The sequence below is a fragment of the Pelodiscus sinensis genome, chromosome 1 (assembly GCF_052426305.1).
Source record: "Pelodiscus sinensis isolate ZL-2025 chromosome 1, ASM5242630v1, whole genome shotgun sequence".
Classification (NCBI taxonomy): Eukaryota; Metazoa; Chordata; order Testudines; family Trionychidae; genus Pelodiscus; species Pelodiscus sinensis.
The window spans coordinates 65,897,024-65,922,479 of record NC_143052.1 but is presented as its reverse complement, the minus strand read 5'-3'; the positions used below and the strand labels follow the sequence as shown (position 1 = coordinate 65,922,479).

The 25,456-nt window shown below is 40.9% G+C and overlaps 1 protein-coding gene across 1 annotated transcript; it reads right to left on the bottom strand.

Moving 5' to 3' along the window:
* Positions 1-1,705: 1,705 nt before the first annotated feature.
* CCT2 (chaperonin containing TCP1 subunit 2) lies at positions 1,706-24,509 on the bottom strand. Its single transcript, XM_006121574.4, has 16 exons — positions 24,357-24,509; positions 22,678-22,752; positions 21,559-21,624; positions 21,345-21,456; positions 20,998-21,074; positions 17,876-17,988; positions 16,468-16,670; positions 16,168-16,268; positions 15,157-15,284; positions 12,079-12,182; positions 9,889-10,008; positions 8,885-9,013; positions 8,675-8,778; positions 7,288-7,387; positions 3,189-3,330; positions 1,706-1,962 (listed from the first exon to the last, which is right to left on the bottom strand). Exons 1-16 carry the CDS (start codon positions 24,357-24,359, stop codon positions 1,932-1,934), a joined length of 1,608 nt encoding a protein of 535 aa, XP_006121636.1. The 5' UTR covers positions 24,360-24,509; the 3' UTR covers positions 1,706-1,931.
* Positions 24,510-25,456: the final 947 nt, after the last annotated feature.

The following is a 25,456-nucleotide window of genomic DNA, read 5'->3' as shown; positions in this document are numbered from 1 at the left end:
TGTCAGTGTAAGGCATGAAAGAGGCCACAGCTGCCTCCTCTTCCTTCGCATCACTACACATCACAGCTGAAAAATAGTGGGAAGGAGGGCCATGGAATATAGCTGCACAACATATAGCTTGAAGAACAACAGTTACTTTACAGGTAAGTAACCATTTCTCTTATTCAGATTCTTGTGCATTTCACTGCAGGTGGCCAATCAGCAGTTCCCTTACAGCTGGGACTTCGGATCATCTGAGCAGAGACTAACACCAAAGTTGACATTGTTATAAGCAGAGATCCTAGTTTCCCATTATAAAAAACAAAACAGGTTTTTGTTTTTTTTTTCATAAAATGTGAAACTAAAGGTTCTCCATAAAAACGCAGATTGTTTTTCTGTGGCAAACTTGATTTCTAGGATGTCCCATCATGAGATGGCTGTGACATTCTGCACTCCACATTCACCATAGTGATATTATAATGTAATTATGTTACATTTTGTACAAAATATGCCCTGTGAGGTGTCAGTGGAAAGTTATTATTGCTGAATATGATTAGCCTATGTGTAATATATATCATTTTTGTATCTAGTTATGAACATTGATCTGCATTTAAAATCTGCTTGTTGCTGGTAACTCAGTTACTTTACATGCAGCACATTATGAAGATCTATTCATGGCAATGGCCATTGAGCAAAAACAATTGGCCATGGAAAAAAGCTTAGTCTCACCTGATGAGCCTTAACACTTTAGTCAGTGTGTAAGAACGAACTGCTATGACTCAAAAGCATGAAAGGACAGGTAATTAGATCATGTGATACTGAACTCTGTTCTTGTGCATGTGTCTTTCCCCACTAATTGTGCTGGGGACTTTGCTTGGGACAATGAAATTCCCTCCATATGGAAGCAATGAAGGCAGTAGTGACATCAATTAGACTCAATCTTCTTATAATTCAACACCTGGAAACACCTCAGGAACAAAGACTGAATGGGGGAAGGAGGTCCCAGATGGGAAAGGAGCCCTGCCTATGTATGGAAGATTGGGCAGATTGCTTGTACCATCAGGGTGAGACATTGCTTGACTGGTTTCACAGAAATAATTTAAAAAGATCTCTTCCTCCAATGCTCAGTCATGCCTAAAAAAAATTATAGTACTACTCGCAATTACGAAAAAAAAGCAGCTTTATAAAATTAAAATTTTCTAGGAGAAAAATACAGATTTTGCCCATGAGAAATCTTGCTGCAACCAACCATTGCATTTTCTGCTTTGGTATTCTGTAAATTTCAGTGCTAAAAGAATAATGATAAAAAAGCTTAACAGCAATAGATTTTTTTCAACATTCAAATTATACCTAGTCTTTTTCTAATTGCCAAAAATGCAGTACACATCTAGTATCTGTTATGAAGCAAAACCCACATCTGGAAATACACAGCCTGCACAGCATGTTTTGAATTACGGTGCACAAAAACATTATTTTCAAGTTAAAAGTAATAATGTAACAAACTGGGAGAGGATAGTTATTAGTATTCACTTCCTTTGTCACAATATTAACTTATTTTTCTGCACCCAATGCTGAGTAAGTCCACTGCAATCCTCTCTAGATATCAAGATCATGTTTATTCTTTATTAAGCAGAAAACCATCAGCTATGAACTTGAAACTTTATTTCAGTGAACTATAGGGAGAAATACAAAAGGAACTAGGAAAGGAACAGAAGGACTACAGATGTTGCGTACAACCCATGTTTTATTTGAATGTAAAATGCCTTTTTTCAAGCACAAAAACTAAATAAGTTAAATCTGCAGTACATGCAATGACAACATACACTCTATCACTGTCAGCTTCTGTTCCATAACCTTTCAGGAGGTTCTCTTTTCTTTTTCTTTTCTTGTGTGTGTGTTTTGCTTTAAGTATTTGGCGAGATCTGGTCCTCAAGTCTTTATGGGTTGAATAGTTAACATGGGTGATGGTCTGGTACACGTTTCCTGAAAGAAAGTCACATTATTGAAAATGGTATCTTTCCATTGAAGTCTAGCAGACTTTTTTTTAAGTAACAAGTTTTTTCCACATTACTATAAATTCAATGCCAATTATTTCCATGAGCACAAAAGATAAGAATTGCCTTGCTGGGTGAGCCCCTGACCCCTCAAATCCAGTATCTTGTCTGACACTGCCCAGCACTACATGCTTCTTGAGAAGATGCAAGCAATCCAAATGATAAACTGATAGAGATGATCTGTCCAGTAAGACTCTTTTCTTAATAGCTAAACACACAGGTGAAACCCCAAAGCATTAGATTTCATACCCCCTTCTAAAACTTTTAGTATTTATCAATATACTTTTATCAACTGGAGGTTATTTACTAAAATTCCAATTTTTAAATCTTTCCTGCTGGTGGCTATTTTAAAATTCAGTAAGGTATATAAAACAGTTCAAAATTTTCCCTCCACTATGCATTATTCATATTTATAAAAAACATTTATGGCCCATCCACCTAACTTTCGTTATTTTCTTCTGAAGTTTCTTAGAATCCTCTATGGACTTCATTAATCTAAATGTTTGCCTTCTTTGCAAATTTTGCCACCTCCATGTTCATTCCATTTTCCACTTCATTAGCAATCAGCCCATTTAGTAGAGATTTGTGGCACCCCACTATGAACTTTTCCCATGACAATCTGCTACTATTTTCTAACATCTGTTTCTATGAAGTTAAAATTAAGGATGAAATTCACCAATGTGGAATCCATGTGAGCAATGACATGAAGAAATGTGGGTTACACATTTAAGATTGGAGTGCTAGAAGTAAATATAATCTACCAATCAGCTGAAATAGGCAAAGTAATAGAAACAGACAGCAATAAGCAGTAGCAGATTACATTTCGGATATATTTTGGGCATCCAGATCATTTTTAAATCCCTAAAAGCTAAAATTGTAAGAGAATCAAAACTTGCCCTCGCCATTTAAACTGACAAACAACAGATTTTTCCAATGAACTCCATTTAGCTCTATACACTGATCCAATGTTACGTCAACTATGGATATTCATTTTAACTAGATAGTGCTTGAACACTCTAATTTAAACATCACAATGATTTTGGAGAGTCAATTGCTTCTGCTACTGCAATCCTACTGTGGGAACAAATGTTAGAATTGAATAGTTTTATCATCAGGAAAAACAACCACCAAACTTATCTTCTGAGTTCAGAATACCTTGGTGCTGCTTTAATAATGTCATCCACACGAAGAATCATTTCTGCTGCTTCCGCTGCACTCAGCAGAACTTGTCTCTTGACTTGGAAGCTTTCAGTTATTCCCAGGGTAGCCATGTCTCCAATGACACCATCCTTCATATCTTTAAAAAGAAAGATATTTTGCCAGAAGGATGTTTTTAAAAGAAAAAGCTCGCTAATAATCTGCATTATACACAAAGCTGTCTAAAACAAGTTTAGATAAAAACTGCTAATCTCAACCACATATTATCCATGTCATATTCTACAGACATTATGTATTTTAAAAAAAGAGTTTATATTTATTACCTGTATTCCTCCACTTGTAAAGCCAGGTGCTTTAATGACTATAGGTATGTCTACACAGCAGCGTTATTTTGGAATAACTGATGTTATTCCAAAACAACATAATGCGTGTCTAAACTACAAGGCTTTAATTTCAAAATAATGTCGAACTGGAGGACTTCTTACTCCGAATCATGGTAACCCTCATTTTACGAGGCGCAAGGGAAGTCGAAGGAAGAGTGTTCTTCCTTCAACTTCCTGCTGTGTAAACAGCGTCAAAAAGCTGAAATAAACTATTTCGACTTAAGCTACACAATTGCCATAGCTGAAGTGGTGTAGCTTATTCCGACTTCAGCCCTGCTGTGTAGATGTACCCTATGAGTCCAACTATGCAGGGCTAAAAAGGAGATAATGTAAAATATTTCCAGAAGTAACCTAAAATAATTTCCTACATACAGAAATGTCAACTCCAAAATTCACCACCCTGGAACATTCCTGGATAAAGAGAGTATGCTAGGTTCCCTTGGGAAGCTGTGAATATCCCCTTTCCAACAGTATGAAACTTCTATTATTAAATGCCATACTGAGCTGCAATATGGTGTTAAAACTATGAAATTTTAAGTACATACTAGGGATATTAGCTATTGGTTAACTGAAAAGTCATCTAACAGCAAGAATTCTTAGTGGTTAGTCAACTATTCTATAGTCCCTGCGGGCAGGACCAGCAGCAAGTGCAATCCAGTCCCACTCCCAGGGAGCCCCCTGCCACCACATCCTGCTGCCTCCATATCAGAAGCATGGGGTGCAAAGCAGGAGCCAGTCTGTGAGGGCAGCCAGTTTAAAAACCAAGTTTCCTTCATGGACCGGCTGCCAGTATCAGAGGCAACAGCATGGGGTTACTGCAGCCTCCGTCTGTGTGGGGTCCGAGCAACTCATGAACATAGGCTGCTGGAGATGGGGGAAAATGTGGGGAAGGCTGCTACAGCAGCAGCCCGGACTGAGGGGAACCCCCGCTGACAGGGGTTGCTGCCGTGAAGCCATTCAGCCTGTGGCAAGCCAGGGCTCATTGAAGGCAGAGGCTGCTTCACAGCAGACTCTCTCACCCCACCCACTGCCACCTCTGATACAGAGGCAGCAAGGGGGGGTAGGGGACGAGAGAGAGAGAGAGAGAGAGAGAGAGAGAGAAATGTGAGTAGTTGACTATATTAGCCGCATATCATTTAATCAACTAGATGACTACTTGTTCACATCCCTAGTACATACAAGCTGTTAGAGCGCTTGCATGTATGAAGCTAATTTGTGGCAAGTTGGGGTGTAAGCCTACCTCACACTACGGATGTTAAATATCTGTTAAATGAATAGTCGATTAACCTCATGAATTCTCATCCGTTACCCGACTATTCTATAGTCCCAAGGGGTGGGGTCAGTGTGCTGTAGCCCCAACTCCTGAGAAGCCCCCTGCCACTCCGCACTGCTGCCTCTGTATCCGAGGCAGCATTGCGGGGGTGGCAGCTGCTCCTGTCTGGGATGGCGGGGGCAGCGCTGAGTTCCCAGACCCAGCACAAGCCAGAATTGAGCCAGGCTGCCTGCTCGCCTGGCTCCTAATATATTCTAAATGCAGAGATGCAGCAGTTCCCAGACCCAGCATGAGCCAGGATTGAGTTGGGCTGCTGGCCAGTCCACTAAAAAAAAATTACTGGGGGAGGGGGAAGGGAAATGTAATCTATAGCATTAACCTATGAGCTTTTTCTTAGTGGTTAACTCGACTACACTATTACATCCCTACCTCACACTAGACTGCCACTAGGGATGTGAATGGTTAATCAGTGAGGGCTGGAACAGCTCCATCCTTGTGGCAGGCAGGGGGCTGTTCCAGTCCTTCAGGGCCCACCACAGCAGCCCCTGTGGTTGCAGGCACTCCAGCTCACCTGCCTTCCCTTTATTCGGTTAACCAATTAAACAGGATTTTACATCCTTAACTGACATCCTAACTGTCCATGGAAACATGCACACTAAAAGTTCCACAGTGCAGACAAATCAACAAAAAACTTCCATCACATCATCATGCTTTCTTTCTATGCATGTGTGTACGTATTTGATATGCAAACACATGCATGAGGATATTAATGGCTAAAATTTTCAGGATACATTTACTAATTCTTTGCACTATTAGCTAACAAGTTGAAGTTACCATTTACGTATTATAGAACAAGTGTAGTCTTCTAATTTATAAATAAGTAGGTAGTAAGTTCTGACTATAACCATCATTCATATTACAACCATGTCAAAGTGGGTTTTTTCAACCTTATGTTACTCATCACTTTCTTTCAAATTCTTTATCTATTTATTAGATTTACCTGGTGTTGCTTGGGTCCTGGAGGACATGTGGAAGGGCCCCTCAGGGCAGGGGTCTCAGGATACATGGGGGGTGCAGGAGTCAGGGTTGGAGTGTGAGGAGGGGCTCAGGGCAGAGGTTTGGAGATGTAGGAGTTAGGGTTAGAGCAGTGTTTCTTAAACTGTGTTCCATGGCACACCGGTGTGCCGTGGAGAAGAGAATTCAAAATGGCCACCCTAAAAGGGGCAGGCGACCTTTTTTTTGGCTAAGTAACTTTCACCTGACCCTTCCCCCCCCAATAACTCCCCCCCCCCAACCTTTTTTTTGAAGGGGGGGGGAGGAAAATCAACAAAAAAATCCTTTGTGTTTCAGATTAAAAAAAATTATTGTTTGGTGTTCCTCGGTCCGGGTTAGAGGGTAGTGCAATGGGGTGCAGGAGCTGGTGGGGGCCACAGTGCGAACTGAGTTCTGTAGGGTTTTATGACAAGCAATCCCAATCCAGGCACATCCTATTGTCCAGGTAAAAGCAAACCCTTACTTTTCTTTAAGTAATGATAAGAGAAAAGCTGCATACTAAATTTGGTGGTCCTTAGCTCTTACAGTTTAGGAATTCTTGAAAAAAAAGACGGAGAGAAGCTCAAATATATAGTAGATTTTCACTGCCTAATGCTGCAACTCAGTCCTGATTGAACAACATTAACACTCCCTGATGCAATGTTTATACTTTAACCAGGAAGGTAAGAGAATAGCTTACAGTCATCTCATTTCCAAACAGTCGAAATAAACCATGAATTTATCTTCTAGCATAATAACCACAAAGCACTGGCACAACTACATTTTAAGACAGTATTGGAGAAAGCTAGTATTTTTATTCAGTGTATGAAAACATGATTCACATCTATCCAACTGAGTATCTATTGATACAAGTAAGTGTAACTACTTTTCAAGCATAGATGTTAAGATTATACAGTGAAACCTTTGTTATCTGACACTGTTAATCAGAAAACTTTGTTAACCAGCATTGCCCCCAGCCGCAATACTGTCACAGGGGCCCAGGCCTGGCTTGGCTTACCATAATTAGCTTAAATAAAAAATTAAGTACTACTAATCATCTTTAACTCAAAATAGAAATGTGAGACCAACTGCCTCACAGTACAAAACTACCAATATTAAAAACGTGAGTTTTACTATTATTGGCCATTAGTTTTTTTTAGGTTGATGGGACCTTCAGATAACCGGGATTTTTAGATAACTGGAATGCCCTAATCCCCAAATGTGCCAGATAACACAGGTTTTACTGTACTTTACATCCTAATTACTTAAGGCAATACGATCCTGCCCTGACTTTATCACAAAGTTAAGTTTGATCCCAGTAAATCACAACAATGCAAAAACATGCATTCCATGTTATAAAAAGGACAAAAAAATTCAGTACAATACATATGGCTACAAATTTTCTCACCAAGTCCATACGTTGTTTTCCCTTCACTGTGAGCAGCTCTGAGTTGTGACACTAGATCTGCACTGTCATAGCCAGCATTATCAGCTAAAATGGTCGGGATCTAAAATAATAAATATGCATGACACCAGATCAAAAGATGTTTTAATTTCTCAAGCAAATCAGCCTACACAAACTTAAGGTTGCTTATTCACTCTTCAGTTACAAAGACAGTCGTGTATATGTACCTATATCTATATATAAAAAATAAAAGCAGAAGTTATCCAGTTGGAATTATCAACTAATGTTTTTCATTAATGTATCGATATACAAAATTATACTATGTGAACACTGGAAACAAAATATATTTATCTGCAATTAAACGGTTTGCAGTGATTTCCTGTGATCTGTGCAAAATAATTCTATACACTGAGAATACACGTTAATTTGCAGGCCAAAAGGAGATAGCTAGATTGGCTCAAAATATAGCTTAGAAAAGGTCCTCACCTGCAAGCTTAATTGATAGAGATATTAAACAATTATAACTTAATAGGATTTATTAAATGTACATATTTCAGTAAGAAAAAAAATTAGAAAATATAGGCTAGAACATGTATTATGAGGACATCATTCACTCAGGCTTGAGACCTCTGCAGGCAATACTAGAGGGAACATTAACTACGGTATTTTGGTAAGTTTTTTCCAATTTACATGAACTTGAGTACATTTTCTCATTAATCATTTCAAAACTGGTCTTATGGCACTTGTTCCATTTTAGGAATGTAAACTTGCTGATGAGCATTTATCAACATAACATTCTTCTACTCAATGAATCCAAGTGATGCTGCTACAAACTGTGTGTGGCCACTAGAGACAGTATTTTCTAAACTATACATTACCTGACTTTCTGAAAAACATTTTAACGTTTAAAATGTGGTACTGAAATCAGGTTTCCTAACTTTGTGTTCCAATATAAGCCAAGTTAGCATTTAATGAGCATTTTATTCACTTTCCATGGTAGTGTCTCATTTTTAACAAGTTGAAGCACAAGTTTTAAGTTTTTATGTAGGAAAGTTGAGAAAGTGATAGAGAATTTTTACTTTTGAAGCATTACTATAAACTCCCTGAATCAGCCACCTAAATCAGCTGGAAATATTGTGTGCTGCCTCTTCTACTGTTCTTTTCTGCCTTTAGCCTTAGGGCATGTTCACACAGCTAAGAAAAAACCCATAGCTGGCCCATGCCTATGATTCCAGTATGCAGGGCTTGAGCTGCAGGGTTGTTTCATTGCTGTGTAGATTTCCAGGCATGTGTTGGCCAAACAGACCCTGCTATCAAAGTTCCCACATCAGCAGTACAGGAATGCAGGAGCACCCTTAGGGACACTATTTGAAGAAAAACATTAACTTACCATTCTCAAGGCCTTCGCAAAAGACTCCATTGCAACAGATTCTTTGCCTGGTGTTCTGTTGGCAAGCTCTGTGACACCATGAGCCATCAGCATCTCTGAGCAACCTGTATATTAAAAGGATGTAAGCACCTTACGACCTGCCTTGAATGAGAATAAGAACTCACACAGTGCTGAACAGAAAAAAATGCAGAAGATAACTTGAATATTCACCTCCACCATAGACAGTTCGGGTATCTTTCACAGTTTGAGCAAGAACACAGAGAGCATCATGCAAAGATCTTTCAGCTTCATCTATAATCTGCTGGGTTGCTCCACGCAGAACTATGGTGCAAGCTTCACCTAAGAAGGTCAAAAACAGAAAAAACAAAGAGCTAAGAATATACCCAATTACAACAAAAAATAACTGACAATGAAAAACAAAGAGTCTCAAAGCATTTATGTTAGTTTTACATCATCCTGAGGAAGTTTTAAACTACTGGGAAAAAATGCAGTAGTTGGCATTTCAGCGTACAAATGAAAATTTCTAACAAACCTCATTTATAATGTCATTTTCATCCATGCTCTGCTATAGAATAGGTGGTATTTATTGGCAAATTAATTATCTTGCTAGCATCAGATAAACCAGTAATTTAATAAGCTACATATAGATTAGAAATATTGACACTTTCTGGTTAATTAAAGTTAATGAAATCTATTCTAGAAAATTCCTAAAGGGTTGTCACTTGCCTCACCACTGTTTCATTAACCAAAACGGGGATGGAAAGGAGGGGAGACTTAAGTCTTAGGTCCCAATCTTGCAACACATATAAATGTACATAATGTAATATAATAAAATTAAACACACATACATATCTTTGCAGGATCAGGGCCTTAGCGTTGGCCAAGCTTTTAAGACAAAATGAAGCATCTAAAGCAGTGTTTCTTATACTATGTTCCGTGGAACACTGGTGTTCTGTGAAAAACTCGCAGGTGGGCCGTGACCGCCTCTTTGTTTGTGTCTTTTTTTGTCTGAATTTTTTTTTTTTTTGAAGAAAATTTTCATAGTTGTTCTGCATAAAAAAATTATTATTGTTTGGTGTTCCCTGGTCTCAAAAAGTTTAAGAAACACTGATCGAAAGTATCTAACCTTTAACAACCATTTAATGAACAGTTTAAATACAATGGTTAGTGATAAATGAATAAAGTTAATGGTTGCTTAGTGGTAAAACACTTACCCATAGCTACACCAGAGAAGTGAATGAGCTTATCTTCTCCAATCATAACCTCTTCAATGAGCTTACAGCTTCCTAGTTTTACCAGCTCTGGGTGATCAAAGGTTGAGGCAATTTCACCACCTATGAATATAAGTTAATGTTAAAGTACTTTTTTGGTTACAATCTAGGTCAACTTAGAAGATTTGAAGCTTCCTTTAACTAATACTTACACTACAGCTGATTCCCAGAGTCTCTAGTTTCATACCTTTTTTTTTTTTTAAAGCTAGACTTTTTTGTAGTTGCAAAGCAAGGCTTTAAAGGGGGCATGTTTTCACTAAATTAAAAAAAGGTGGAGTCTAACTGTAGTTACCTAACATGAGGCAAAATCCTACTGAAAACAAGGCATTTGATAGTTTTTATATACAAGTCAGGAGGTCAAACAATGCTCTCTCAAATCTTTAGTGTGGCCTAATAATTCCCATGAAACAACAAACTCTCTTGTTTCCACCACGATTTTTGCCTTGTTGGACAACTAGTTACCTAACTTGAACTGAGAATAGACCTTTTATCTGTAACACCACCACCAATCTATTAAACAACTGAAACCAATGCCAAATAGTCTGAGTTTACAGAGAGCCTGAAACAATACCCCCACAGTTTAGACTGTTCCATCCTTTTCTATAGGTACTGAGATACCAATGATGACAAGAATGTTGTTATTTAAAGTATTTCACTACTCAAAGAGTACAAAAACGACTACAAAGTTTCCACCATTTCCCTGAGCATGTGTGGAGTGGTGAAGATGTATACATTAAACATGAAGGACCCTACTGGTTTCATTTTCTGAAGCAGGGACTCAGCTCAAGAGTTTGGGAAATTCAACCTTATACATTCTTCTGTTTCAAAACTCCATGCTTCTGGCACTAAAATATTAAGGGGGCCTAGATGTATATAATGGTTGTTTCATCTCTACAAAGCATTTTGAGATCTACCAATTAAGACTACATTACTTTAAATTTTGAATTAAATCCAATTATTTCATTAAAAAAAGATCTGCTAGATGGAAAAACACATCGAATAACCAACTATTTCTTATTTCACGCTAATGCTTGATTAAAATGAGGGTAGCTCCTTTTAGACTATAGAGTCACTTCACTGATTAACAGCATACTAAATAAGTTATATAGAGCTACAGTATGATCACTGCACACAAACATATGACTTTTAAACAATACAGTCTTAAAAATCATATATGTATTCAGACATTTAATTTATATACTATTATAACAAGATTTCTTACACTCCCCAAAAACCAAACAATACTATACTGAGGCACGTCTTTTCTGCAGCAGATCTATCCCATTTTTCTTTCATTCTCTCTATTTTGGTTACTTAGGCTCCTGAATACATAGTTCTGAAGGTTATTTTAAGTTATTCACAGGTAACCTTTAAAATACAGCCTCTTCCCTGTCAAATCTGAAAAGCCTAAATAAGCATATTTATCAGCATGCAACACTGCAAGGCTCATGAGTTTGTGCCAAATGACAACAGTAAGTTTAAACTTAAAACAGGAAACTTAAGAAAGTTTAGCTCAGTTTCCATCTCTTCTCTGCTCACAATAGTACTATCTGGGATGTCGATACCTGTCCAATAGCAAATTTTACAGAGGCCAAAAGCCATCAAGAATATAAGCATAGCCATATTTGGTCAGAACAATGGTTCATCTAACTCAGTATCCTGTCTTCTGACAGTAGCCAGGAGAACAGGGCAGAACATGACAGTTATTGAGTGATCCATCCCGTTGTCCAGCCCCAGTTTATTATAAGATTGGCTATCAACATTGTATTTGGTGTGAGATCTCAGGTCAGGTCAAAATTGATCTAGGGTGAAAGACTGGTCTGAGCGGAAAAAACGCAAATATTTTATAATTTTTGGTGTAGTGACACCAAGAGCATAAGGTTTCATCCCTCATGAATGGTAATTACTTTTGGGTGGATTTCACCTTAGAAGAATAATTCTTAGCACTTTGTGTTTAATTCCTGCCCCATCCTCCCACATAAAATATTTGACTCCTCCCACTTTTTACATTGTTTCATTTTAAGAAAAGCAGTTAAAATCAAATTCATTTATGGAATCACACATTAACATGTACCAGAACTATTCAAATGTCAACACCCAAGACATACTACAATGCAAGATTCATCTCTATACCTGTGACGAGTGCCAGACGTTCCACGCCTGCAAAGTCTGCATGTTCAATGGCCATAACACCAGCAGCACCAAACAACTGTTCAGGGTAGTTATAAATCAGTTGCCTATAATTAAAGCACACACATACACATATGCTACAGAAAGACTGCATCTTTCAAAATTGTATCATAGCAACAGAAGTAAACCTACTTCAACATGAACATAATTGAATATTTATACTTAAGACTGCAAAAGCACTCAGCATGCAAGGCACTTCTCAAAGATAGAAAATATCCTTGCACAAAGAGCATACAGCATGAGAAGAGTAAAACAAGTTCTAAGGTTGTAAGTGGAAACTAAAGATGTTAATAAACAAATTGACTACTCAAATAGTCGATATGGGGGTTAGCTCTCAGGGGCGGCGCAAGCTGGGACTAAGTAGTCCCAGCTTACATCACTTCTGGGACCGCTGCGGCTCTACTTCTAAATGTAGTAAGAGCGTACTACATTTAAAAAGCAGAGTCGTAGCAGGGGACCCAGATCTGGCGGCTCTTTCTACATTTTAAAAAGCAGAGTTGCAGTGGTCTGGGACCCACTGCAAGCGGTGACTGCTCAGTCACGGCTCACGATGGATCCCCCGCTACACCTCTGCCTCCCTTGTTCCCCTCTCTCTTCCTTACGGAGATGGTGCTGGGGGAAAATGGCTTTTAAGTGCCAGCTCCTGCTCACCCCCCCTTGCTGCCTCTCATACAGGGCTCATCTAGACTATGAGGAATGGTTGAAAGAAAATATTTTTTCTTTCCACCTTTGTCGAAAAGCCACGTAAACCGCCTTTGAGGAACAGCGGCTTTTCGACCGGGGGGGGGGGGGGGGGGGGGGGGGGGGAATTCACCCAAAAGTCCGCGCCTTAACTACTTTCACTTTCGATAGCTCAGCTTTCGAGAGTGTGATCGGAAGAAGATATGCAAATTCCCCGTAGTCTAGATGAGCCCCCGGGGGGGGGGAGCGCGAGTAGTCAAATAGTGATTTGACTAGTCGACTACTTGACTAGTTGCTTACATTCCTAGTGGAAACTAGACACCGTAGGGTAACTAGGTTTTGTAACTGTGGTTATCCAGGTATATTCCACTTCTGGTGCACATGCACCCCAAAGGTTCACATTCAGATTATTTTGGTTGCGTATGTTATGCTCCCCCACCCAAGGGAATAAATAGAGAAGTGCCAAATGCCCTAAATTTCTTCCCCAATAATCCAATTGACATGCAAAATCCCATTTAATTAGGTAACTGGTTAAACATATTTCACTGATTAACTGGCTGAAGGGGGGTGGGGCAAGGGCTGCTCCAGCTCTGCCAGAGCAGCCACCATCTGCAACACACCCAGGTCTTTCACAAATGATCATGAATGATCTGTTAACTGCCTTATGAGGCAGCCTGCCAGAACAGCCGGCAAGCCTGGTAAATGGAGGGCAACCACAAAGCAGTTGGCATGTTTGGCACAAAATCAGAGTCGGAAATCTTACTGAACAAAAGCAAAAGGATCGTGCTCCTTCCTGCCTGTTTCTACAGGACGTTACTGTCATGTCACCCATTATATCTAGACCATCAGTTCTCTCATTATGGGAGGGAATGCTGTGTGTGTCCAAAAACTGCTTTCAACCCCAGTATATTTATGTAAAGGCAGGTTTCCAGGAGGATGAGGTAGGGAAATTATATAGAATATGCCACCTGAATGACTTCTAAGGTTCAATGACTTGTAGAGATGAGGTCCCAGGCTCCACAAAAGTATATAGTCTCCACAAAAGGGGGAGGGGAGCACAAAGAGCCTTCAGATGGTGTAAACTGCTCTCAACCAAGATCACAAAGTAATTGCTCTGATGTAATCACAGGTTGATTAGCCAATGAAGGAATGGTAGAGGATCTCCTTATTACCTCTGTTTAGGCTACATTTGTGGTCTGGCCTGCTTCCTTTGTGGTGCAGGCAGATCTTTGAGCCACTTGTGAATCTGTCAGTAAGAGTGTAGCCTCATTTCATCAGTCAAAAGATCACAGCCTTCAAATGGCAGGTCCTCAGCAACAGTAGTAAGTATATGAGATTAATAAATAAAGAGATCAACTTAAGAGTTTATTGTAGGAATCCCAAAAGCAGGTCTTAAGGAACATTAAAAAACAGGGCTCTGCAGACTAGCTCCAAAAAATGTTTTATATGTAGCAAGTGACATAGTATGTTCCATGAGGAGAGATTAGCAATATGAGTCGTAAGAAGTGTTATGGCTAACAATGAAAAGGATGGCAGTGACAGTAAGAAATAAAGGCTTAGGCACATAATGCCCAATGAAATCAATGGAAGTTAGGTCTCTAAATAGCTTTGAAGATCTGGGCCACAGATGATTCAGAACATGAGGGTAGATGTAAATAGATTCTTGTACTCAATTACAAGTAGCAGCAAAGGGACAAGGGAGAGCATGGAAGGATTTAAAAGGAACGGGACTGAGAATGGTCATAACGACATGTAAGAAAATAACTTTGTGGTTGTGTTTTACATGGAGTGAAATGGAGTGGATAAGAAGAGATACTGGACTCAGTGAAGAGGATATAATAAATTGATCATAAAGGACTGGATGAATGTTATATATGTGGGTAAAAAGAGCTGGGTCTTAAAAATGTTATGAAGCAGTAAGCTTTTAACAATATACAGTAGACTTCTAATAATCCGGAACCTTTGGGACCTAGGTGGTGCCAGATTATTCGATATGCCGGACTATCAGGAGGTACTATAAAATGGTACGGACTATCAGGAGGTACTATAAGATCGTATATACTGTATATAAAATGTTTTTAACCCTTTTTATCATAGCACTAGCACTGTCCAACGTGTCACAATGCCAGTTGCAGACTGACTCGGTCCCATCCAGTTTCGCTCAGTTCAGCTGCTGCCTTGTGACTCGTTTTTTGCCGAAGCTCACTCACTAGGCTCTTGCTATTTTGATGCCAAACTATCGGGAGTGCCATATAACTAGATGCTGGACTATTGCGAGTTTTACTGTAGAATGTGGAGGACATAGTCACCTACTTTATTCCTTACACATTAAACACATACCTGTTAATAAAGCAATTTATTCCATGCTTAAGAATGCGTTCAACCTTCTCTTTCATTTTTTCTTTTTCGGCTTGTTCTATTTCTGCTACCTTTGCTGTCGAATCCACTCTTACACGAGAGCCAAAGACCTAAATTAAAAACAAATACAGTAAGACTCCAACTGTCCGGCATCCAGTGGTCCAGCTTTCCCAATAGTCCAGCAACAACTGGAACCCGGAAATGCTACGGCCAGCCAAACAACTGGAGCTGCTGTGGGCCCCATGGGTGCTCGCGGCTGGGAAAGGGAAGGGGAGAAAAAGGAAAGGGGATTATACCCCTGTGATGGGTCTGCCGGGTCCTGCATTGCGACCGGCCAGGGGGTGGGGGTAGGCAGGGAATGGCTTTGGCAAAGGGCAAACCCTCCTCCGTTTTGCAGGAAGGCAGGGGAAGCCCCACGCCGCCATCAAACGTAACCAGGAGGGGAGCGGGCTCTCCACCCCCCAGACTGCAGTAATTATTGCAGAGCAGGGGGGTGAGGGCAGCGCTGCAGGACCAACTCGGCAGCACCCCAACTGCTCTGCAGCTTCCCCAAGTCCGCCGCTCGTCAGTTTCAGCAGCGGCGGACTTGGGGAAGCAGCGCCGAGCAGAGCAGCTGGGGTGCTGCCCGGTTGGTCCCGCAGTGCCGCCCCTCACCCCCCTGCTCGGCGATAACTACTGCAGTCTGGTGGATAGGGAGCCCACTCCCCTCCCGGAAACTCTCAGGGGCGGCGTGGGGCTTCCCCTGCCATCCTGCAAAATGGCGGAGGGTTCGCCCCTCGCCGTGCCATTCCCCGCCCACCCTCCTGGACGCAGTGCGGGTCCCCACAGACCCGTCACAGCCCCCCGCCGGAGTATCTCCCAATACTCCAGTATATCCGATAATCCGGCACCACCTAGCTTCCAAAGGTGCCGGATTATCGGAAGTCTAGTGTATATAAGATTTGAAAATTAACTTAATTTACAAAGAAGATTTCTACTACATTAATTACCTACCTTAATTTTATCTGTATCCATGCCAGTGTTTGCAATAAGTATCTTTGCATTTTCAATTCTTTTGGGCTGGTTGACGCCAATCTTTTTGTCTAGCAGAAAGCCTAAAATGAAAGAGAAAGTAGCAGAATCTCAGCAGGCCTTAAAATATTAAAAGGACACCTTCTGAAATGTGTCAAACATTTATAAAGATTCACCTAAATCTAATAGCAATGCTTCCCGGAAGCAAATACAGAGAGATGTATATAACTCACGTATAAGATTAAATTTCAATACTCATATAAATCTCTGAATAAAACATACCTTCATCTAAGTAAGAGTCCACCAGACTTCCACCTAGTTTCTTGATAATATGGATAGCTTCCAAATTACCAGATCCTTTCAGTCTAAGAACAGCTTCCACTGCTAGTTTAGTAAAGTGGTCTTTATGATGAGTAAGTAGTTTTGAGGATAATGTGGTTCCTGCAATGTTCATTAAGTCTTCACGGAACTTTATTTCATCATCTCTAAAGTAAACACAATGTAGCCAAGTGAATAAAATTAAATAGACAGGCCTGGAGCAGTAATTTAACTGACAATGACAACCACTACACTCATATATACACATTTATATAATACATTTTTCCTCATCATTCTTGAAGTGATGAGCAAATATTTCACCACAGAACACACTCACTACTTAGGACATGAATCTGAATAAAAACACCTCTTGAAAAGGAGTTGGTGCTCAATGAAAAACAAACCACTACATGGCATGCTGAACTTCTTCATGCACATATTGACGCTTCGCACTTATCTAGTGCTTTCACCTATGCAGCTCAAAGCACTTAATGGCGTGTAAGAATCATCATCCCCATCTTGCAGATGGAGAAAGGCACAACTAGAAACAGTACTCTGACCTGGTTTGACATAAGGCAAGTTGCTTATTTCTTAATGGGCATGACTGGGAAGATACATGGAAGGTTAAGTTGTCATAAAGAACATGCTGGAGTCAAGGTGGCTAGTTAAGATCAGCAGTAATATCCTGATATTAGTAAAAAAGCACAAATATGAGAAAAACTGAAGGTCAGATTACACAAACAGCACATGCTGTACAGAGATTTGGGCTGGAAAAGTAACCAAGTAAATAATCACAAAGTGCACGATGCAACATATAGTTAGGAGCTAGTGTTTTAAAGAAGTGTTACTGTATTTAAATCCTGAGCTTCATTTGCAACTTCGAATGCCTACATTAGCCACCCTAATTTGAACTAGGATGGCAGTGTAGACATACCCTTACTGAGCTCAATTCTCAGTTAAAATAAAGCCTCATACCACCATCTTGGCTGTGTAAAGAGGTCTTTAAATTAGCAGAAATGACCCAGAAAATGCCCCTTGTGCAGATGCCTAGCAATGGCAAATATTCTATATGGCCATTTGCAGCCTACTACTTGCAAATTTTGTTGAAGGGGACCATATTATTTTTGGACAAATTATACTCTGGTTAAACGGCTATATTTTTTAGTATTTTAAAATAATTTGTTTTTTTAAATGTCTTTACAGGTTTTTTTATTTAAAATATTGCCTATACCATATTATATTTGAAAGTAAAGAAATAAAGAAAATCAAAACATCAGTTTTTCTTCCACTGACTAATTTTCATCTACATTTAACAACACTAGTCATGACAACCAAAGAAGGTTATTAGTGTACATTTAAGGTATTTACTAACCCATGATCCACTGCAGATTTCAAGAGGGCCTCTCTTGCTGTTTTTGTAGCTTCTCTCCAACCTGCAATGATCGTTTGAGGATGAATCTTCTTAGAAATCAATGATTCTGCCTCCTATTAACATAAAAAGTGTAATTTATTTCAACATCAAATTTGAAGTGAAGAGACCAATATATTCTGAAAGATAATTTAGTCTTTTCAACATTAAAAAGGAGACATTTGATTAACAACATAACTAAAATGATCAGAATAACTTTAACATGAATGATTTAGGAAATATATATATTTATCTTCTAATCCTGCAAATACAGATGTTGTCATTCATGCTGCTACTAATTCTGACATAAGCAACAAATATGATTCAAGGACCACCCTGAATAAAGATCATCTGGAAGCTTTGTCTAGTGCAAGCCATACCTATATTTTGAACAAGGAAGGATTTAGTCTAAAAATATGCAATTCTGCATTGGCTTCCTGTTCACATAAAGGTGCAATATAGGGTACTGGTAAGAAATCTTCAAAGCATTGGTTGGCCTGGGATTCAGTTAGCATGGAGATGACCTATCACCTTAAGCCCTGTCATTTCAGTTAAAATCAACAGATGTTCTTGCTGTCCGTTCCCCAAGCTAAAATCTCTAAGCCTAGTGGCAGTCTCTGTTAGCAGGAGATCCTTGCCTTTGAAATTCCCTCCACTGGTATCCCAGAGTCAAAGCTCAATAACCTTCAGAGTCAGGATGACAGTTAACTGGTTCAATGGATGCTACCAAATCAATTTAGGTCTTCCAAAAATTAAACATTTACAAAGCCTCTCAAAAATGTTTTTCTGAATTCACTGGGGAAAAAAATATTTACTGGGAGTCTTTTCCTAAAGTGCTTGCAATCAAACTCCGTATCATTCTGCTAACCGCAAGAGCCAGAAAATGAAACTGATAATGAAACTGTTTTACTTTTTGCATATCAGGGAGGAAGACAACATAAATGAAGTAAGTTTATTTTAAAAATCCTTTCAATTATAATAATGTAAGATGTTATACAATAAATACCAACAGAACAGTGATCCTCAAGGACCTCTTAATGCCAACTGACATAAGGTAAGGGTACATAAGGATTTTGGGGATCCTCTGGGTCTGGTGCCTACATGCTAGTCAACCAAATACCACCATGTAAGGTCTTTAATGATAATCCATGTCACACCGGTCACCATAATTATGATGTGCATGTACACACAATATGTAAGAAAAAGTTAGGTTCTCTAGGTCTGCGAGTTAGGGGAGGCCCTCAAAAGATGATCCAAGCAGGGATGATAAAATGCTCCTCTCTCTGAGCCTGATCATGTGCACTGAGTGCTTTAGGGTTCATACTGGATGCCAATTTACACTGAGCAAAATGTTAATAAAAGATTGTGGGGACTGCGGGAAAATATAGCAAATGTTAATTGGTTTAGGACTAAAAAGCATATAACAAACAGCTTTGGGTTTGTTTTTGTGAAATTGGGAGACGGTTTCCATGCAACTGTACCCATAGTTCCTTTCCAGGATGTATTCCTCCCCTTAAACTATCCTCTGTTCAGGATATTGACACCATGATGCAAACTGCTGGCCCCTTGCTGTGTCTGTCTCTCTCAATCAGGTTTATTTTAGGGTAGTTTTCCTGGCAACCTGTACAGATGACCCCAACTATCCTTTAATTTGTGGAGGCAAGCCTCCAATAGGCGTATCTTATGAAGCAGGAATCTCATCCAATTTGGTTCAAACACTGGAAAAGGACTTGGGGCAAGCTATCATGTAAAACACAAGTCCTGTAAGTTAAGTTTAGGCTCTAGAATACACGTTATGAATGTTTTAAATACAACCATTTGTTTCCAATATTCTTACTTTCTATCACTTGAATCTTTGTTCTTTTGATAGATTTATTCATTGCTTCACTCTCTCTGCCCTATAAGTGCTACATATAAAGTAAGGTAGTGACCCTGAGTTTGATCTTGTAAATTGATTTTTGAGTAGCAAATCTGAGAGTTCTCCAGGTGTTCAGTAGAATGGGGATGGGCACTCCAGAAGGATGCTTGGTAAATTACTATTGCTACCCTGAACAAAGAGGGAGGATTGGTAGAGGCCTGGAAGATAGTATAGTAGACACAAACACCAGAGTTACAGACTGACCAGTCAAAAGGACACCCTATGGAACTAGAAGTAACTAGTCAGCAGCAGAGACAAAAAGAAGGAAATACCATACTGTGCCTCTATTGCATCTTAAATGTAGGCATATCTGGGCTACCTGTCCCCACCCCTATGGGAGGGGCAGCCACTTAAGGTGAAGATGCTGATGTTCACAGGCACAGCTGTGGTGGGTCTGTTGGCCATTCCCTGCCACTGGATTGCTGCAGGGACAGGACAGTGGGGAGAAGCACCGAGAGCTGAAACTCCAAGGGTGCAGGGCAATCTCCTCCAGCTTAACCCAAAGGAAAGAAACAGGAATAGGTGAGGGAGCTGCTTGTAAACTAGGCAGTGCTGCAGGTTCTTTAGTGCCAGGGGCTGCCTTTGCACAGATCTCTCCCAGCCTTAGCTGGAAGAGACAGGCTGTAGGGTATATGAGAATACCATAACTTTTGTGCAGATTTACAAATGTTTCCCATGGTGTCCATAACTCTGAGGTTGCACAGTATTTGTGTTGCCAAAAGCTGGAGGAGTCACAGAGCTGATCCACAGAAGGAACAGACAAGACATCCTCACATTAGGGCAGATGGTAACAAAATGCCTGACAACCCCCAGTACCTCCAAGAAGCAACACAGATAGCATCTAAAAGTTTTGTTCCTATTTCTACCAATTTGATAAGTAATATACTAATGCTTAATGCACTGGTGGCACCCTCTGCAGTGTTCCCTGTAAGCTTTGCACTTGTGTGGATGCTCAGGAGAGATTAAAATGCTGTCCAACTAATTAGCAGAATACCTACTGTTAAGTTATTTGTTTCTACTAAAGGTGCACACACAGACATGCTGAGGTGCACATAAAAAAGTTATTCCACACATGGATGAAAAAGATTATGCTGTCTATGGTATTTGGTATCAGAGCACTAAAATGCCAGATACAGAAAACAATGTTTAAAAACAAAACTTAAATTACCCTGAGTAATTCAGCTGCTAGTACAGTTACAGATGTAGTTCCATCACCAACCTCGTCATCTTGAACCATTGACATGTCTAAAAGAGAATACCACTATGTTAGTTTATTGAGTCAAGTATCCTGTACTGCTCAGTACTAACTACAAATATTTATATACATACACAATAGTTTGGAAATCAAACACTTTTTTTTAAAAGTACATAGGGTAGGATTCCCTGCAGTAACAGTCATATTATCAACATGCTTTTTCATCAAAAGTAAAGAAACTAGCAAACAAACATCCTCTGAGCAAAAGTGGTATTTAATAATTAACCTATAAGGAGATTTCAAATATTCATCAAACTTACCAACCAAAACCTTGGCAGCTGGGTTGTCAACTCCAATAGATTTAAGGATGGTTGCACCATCATTGGTTACTGTTACTGTGCCATCTCTTCCAGAACTTAGAAGAATCTTGTCCTGTTAGGATGTAAGATTAAGGACACCAATTGAATATGTACTTCATGTTAACAGTGGTAAAGACAGCTAAAACTATGGTATCAGAACCAGCAGATAACTTACCATGCCTTTAGGTCCCAGAGTGCTCTTAACCAGGTCTCCAATGGCAATGGCACCAATGAAGGATGACTGGAATAAAAGTGAACAAGCATCAGGTAAGGGATCATTACTTCTTTAGTAAGAGTAAGCATCAGAAGGTTAAACCATAACACCAGGGATTACAAGAACGTGCCCTCTTAAGGGCAAGCTACACAGCAGGACTAAAGCCAAAATAAGCTAAGTCCAGGTTCGGCACTGCGCATGTGCCACGCACCTGGGAGCAGGGCCAGCCCAGATTGTTCGGCGGGCGCACATAAATGGCCCGGCGGGCGCCATGGTGCCCAAGGGCACCGCATTGGGGACCACTGAGTCAGAGCATAAGAGACGTTGCTCTGCCTGTCCATTATATAACCAGCACCTCAACAGCACTCATCAGCTGGGAGAGAAACTCCATGGAAATGCCTGCTTAATCCCTACAAATTTAGGTTAGAGCAGTCTCTGTACAGATGAAATCTTCAAAAAAGTTATATGTCAACAAGTCTGTATTACTGAGCAAATTAAAAAAAAGGGGTCAAATTTGGCAGTTTTATTTCACATGAATGGGAACTTAAAAGAAACCCTGCTCCAAAACTTTGATCCTTGGTCCAAAAAACTGGAAGAAGCAGACCATCTCAACAAAACAGATGCAGCCTGAACAGGTAAAGTTAAATGCAACTGAAAAAAGGCTCTTGTAATTAGGGCTCTGTGTAAACATGTATTTTAAAGAAAATTCACTATTGTACATTGGCAAAAAATTTCTAGGAAGTTTGCATGGAATTAATTTTACACATACATGCTCACAGCACTCCATTCTTCCATACAAGCACTCAAGCAGCCTTATTCTTTTGATTACACAGAACATTCTATTCTTCTGGATGCCCACAATATAATGCAAATTACCACATACGCTCGTAGTAGACTTGATTGAAAACATTTTCTTTAAAATATATTTAAAAGATCACCATTTTGGGGAAGGGAGGCAATGTCATTGTTTCAATGCCCACCATTACCATGCGATTTACACAGGCTCTTTCTTATAATGGAAATTATCAAGCAACCTTAGCTATAGAAGGTGCTACCAATTCTGCTGATAATTCAACTCACCAATCGAGCAGTTTCTGCTTTTTCTTCATCAGCTCCTGCCTTGAAAATATTCACAGGTGCTAGGGAAAGGGATGCCTAAAATAAAAGTTATCATAATGTAACTTAGCTCCATCATTTCATCTTTAAAACCCTTCAAAAACATTAGTTGCTTTGTTATTGTTGAATTCCAGTGCTTCATATCCCTTATTCCTAGGTAAATTTTAATGAATGAATCTTTACATCACCATCTAAATCTTTAAAAAAAAATCTTCTCTTCACTGACACTCTATAGAGTCTCTTAAGCTCAGGGGCACCAAAAAGACTCAAAGTGCTGTCTCCAGAAGAACAAATATAAGATTTTCTGCCCAAGACTGCCAACAGAATCACCAGCCCCCTAGGCAAGGTGATGGGGGCCCAGTTCCAGAAGGGGTGAGGTCATGCCCTTTAATGCTACCCAGCCCTCACCATTCTTGGCTCAGGTGGCAATTTAAAGGGTCCAGGGTTCTGGCCACTGCTGTGATAGCACCAGCCAGGAGTGTCCAGCTTGTTAATTGCTGGGCCCCAGGAAAGCTCATCCACACCCACTCCCTGTTTCTGCTCTGCAGAGCACAAGTGACAGATTTACTGGAAACTGACCAGATCTCTCTGGCTGAGATGTCTTCTGTGCAGAAAGTTAAGTAGCTCCTGAAGGGAATGCAGCTATTCTCTGCTAGCCAACAGCCCTAGAGGACCATTACCACTTGGCATAGTTTAGAGGAGCCAGCTTTTAATTACAGCAAAGTCCAGACCAGCCTATCAGAAAATTTGGAAACCAGAACCTTTCTTTCTCCACTGCTCTGCTGTACCCAGCAGAGAACTGGAGCCAGTAATTTCTACTTTTTCTGAAATTACTGAAAAGGACCAAACATTTTTAAATCAACAGTATCACAATTTTATTTCCTTACCTTTCCCAGGTCACTTTACACCATACTAGTAGTCAGTATCTTTCAGCCCATTAAAATCAGAAATCTAAACTTAATCATGGCCCCCACCACATCAGCATAAAACTGGAACGAAGTTGTGCACCACCCTAAAATGCTTTCTAAAGCAAACTGGGGATTCTTCGGAACCAGGTGCAAAGGAATATACAATGGTAACAGGATGGTCAGATATTCATAGTGTATTCAATTCAACAAAGCTGCAAGCTTTTCACATAGTGGACTGTTTGACAAAGAGTTGAGACAATGCAAGAAGAGCTCTCCCAGGGAGGAAGTTTAGCAGTTCTCAGTTAGCAGCTGCCTTATGTGCAGACACACAGACACTTCGAGCCCTAACGTATTTCTCCTTGCTCGAGATGGATGATCCCGTTACCCAGGTAAAGCCAAACCCTGGAGTCCCGCAGCAAAGCAGCTGCTGAGCTGTCCCCGCCTCTCTCGCCAGCAGGCGCGTTGGGCGTCGGCCCCCAGCCCGAGAGCATCGGCGAGGCCGGGCCTCAGCCTCTCTACACCCACCGGGGGGGGGAGGGCGGCGGTGCCCAGGCACAGGCCAGGCGGCGGCCGCACATGGCGGGCCTGCGGGGACTCGGCCCGCGGCAGGAAGCCGCTCTAGAAACTTCTAGGCCTGCGCCCGGTGACTAACGGTCCCGGGCGGACCAGCGGCCCATTTGGAGCCCCCGTCTCGCTCCCCGGGGCCCACAGGCCGGGCCGCGCCACCCGCCTTACCATGGCGACGGTGAATCGGCTACCAGCGTCCTGCCTGCCGCGAGCCGTCCCCAGACCACGAGTTACCCCCAGCAGCCACCGGAAATGACGTCGTCTCCAGCGCCGCGCGCCCACCCTCTCTGCCGGGAGGAAGCGGAAAAGCGGCCTCGGTCTCCCCAGTGGCGGAGCGCGTCCGCGCCGTTGGACGTTGCATTCTGGGAGTTGCAGTCTTAGGCGGGCCAAAGGGGTCCGACCGCAGGGGATCCCGAGCAGCTCGGAGAGGGCCCGCCGGGAGCAGGGGGCTGTCCCGTAATGCGATCGCTGGGGACCACCCCCCGCAGCAGCGGCCTCCACCCCGCGCCTTCCCGAAAGCGTGTGTGGTGGAGGGGCTAGGACGCAAAAAGATTCCCTGGGCCTCCCTGCTGAAGGCAGGTCCCCGGTAAAGTGACGCCTCCCCCAGCCAGGTCGCAGGCAGGTGAGGGAGGACTGGGTGCATGGGGGAGGGGGAGGCTGTCAGGGAATAGATCGAAGCTGCCACTGGTCAATCTTCCAGGGTTCAAATTAGCAGTTTAGTTAAGACAGCCAGTTTCAGTGAGAGGGGCACTCTAGGCAATGCTAGTAACCTTGCTTTCAGAAGGAATAAAGGGAAGGCGAAGGGAGAGTGTTCTTTCTTCAACTTCCTGCAGCATAGAGTCAAAACCATGTTAAGCTACTTTGATTTCAGCTATGCAGCTAGCGTAGCTGAAGTTGCATCTCTTAATTCAACTTTGTCCCATAGTGTAGACATACCCTCACAGACAAATCAAAATATATAGAATCATGAGCTTTCATGAGTAAAACTTGTTTTTAAAGTTACAGACTAACACGGCTACCCCTTTGAGATCGGAACTAAGAATGCATTTTCCTATGGAAACAAACGGCTGACAAACAAACCTTTTCAAATGCAACCCATTTGTAAGTTGAGAACTTCCTGCATTTCTATCTGTAGCTTCATCAATACAGTCCTGTGACCTATGCTTATTGTTGAACCAGTAGTTCATTTTGTATGTTGAGTTAATGCAGATTCAAATTTACAGTCCTGGCCACTGTAATTTTACAAGGCTGTTTTAATACTTTTGCTG

Bases quoted from the DNA above. Each gene is read 5' to 3' on its own strand.
- CCT2 (XM_006121574.4), bottom strand. The intron at 21,625-22,677 runs GTGAGTTGAATT...CTTTTATTCCAG, and splicing joins AAGCAGAAACTGCTCGATTG to TCATCCTTCATTGGTGCCAT. The intron at 10,009-12,078 runs GTATAGAGATGA...TTATATTCATAG, and splicing joins ACGTCTGGCACTCGTCACAG to GTGGTGAAATTGCCTCAACC.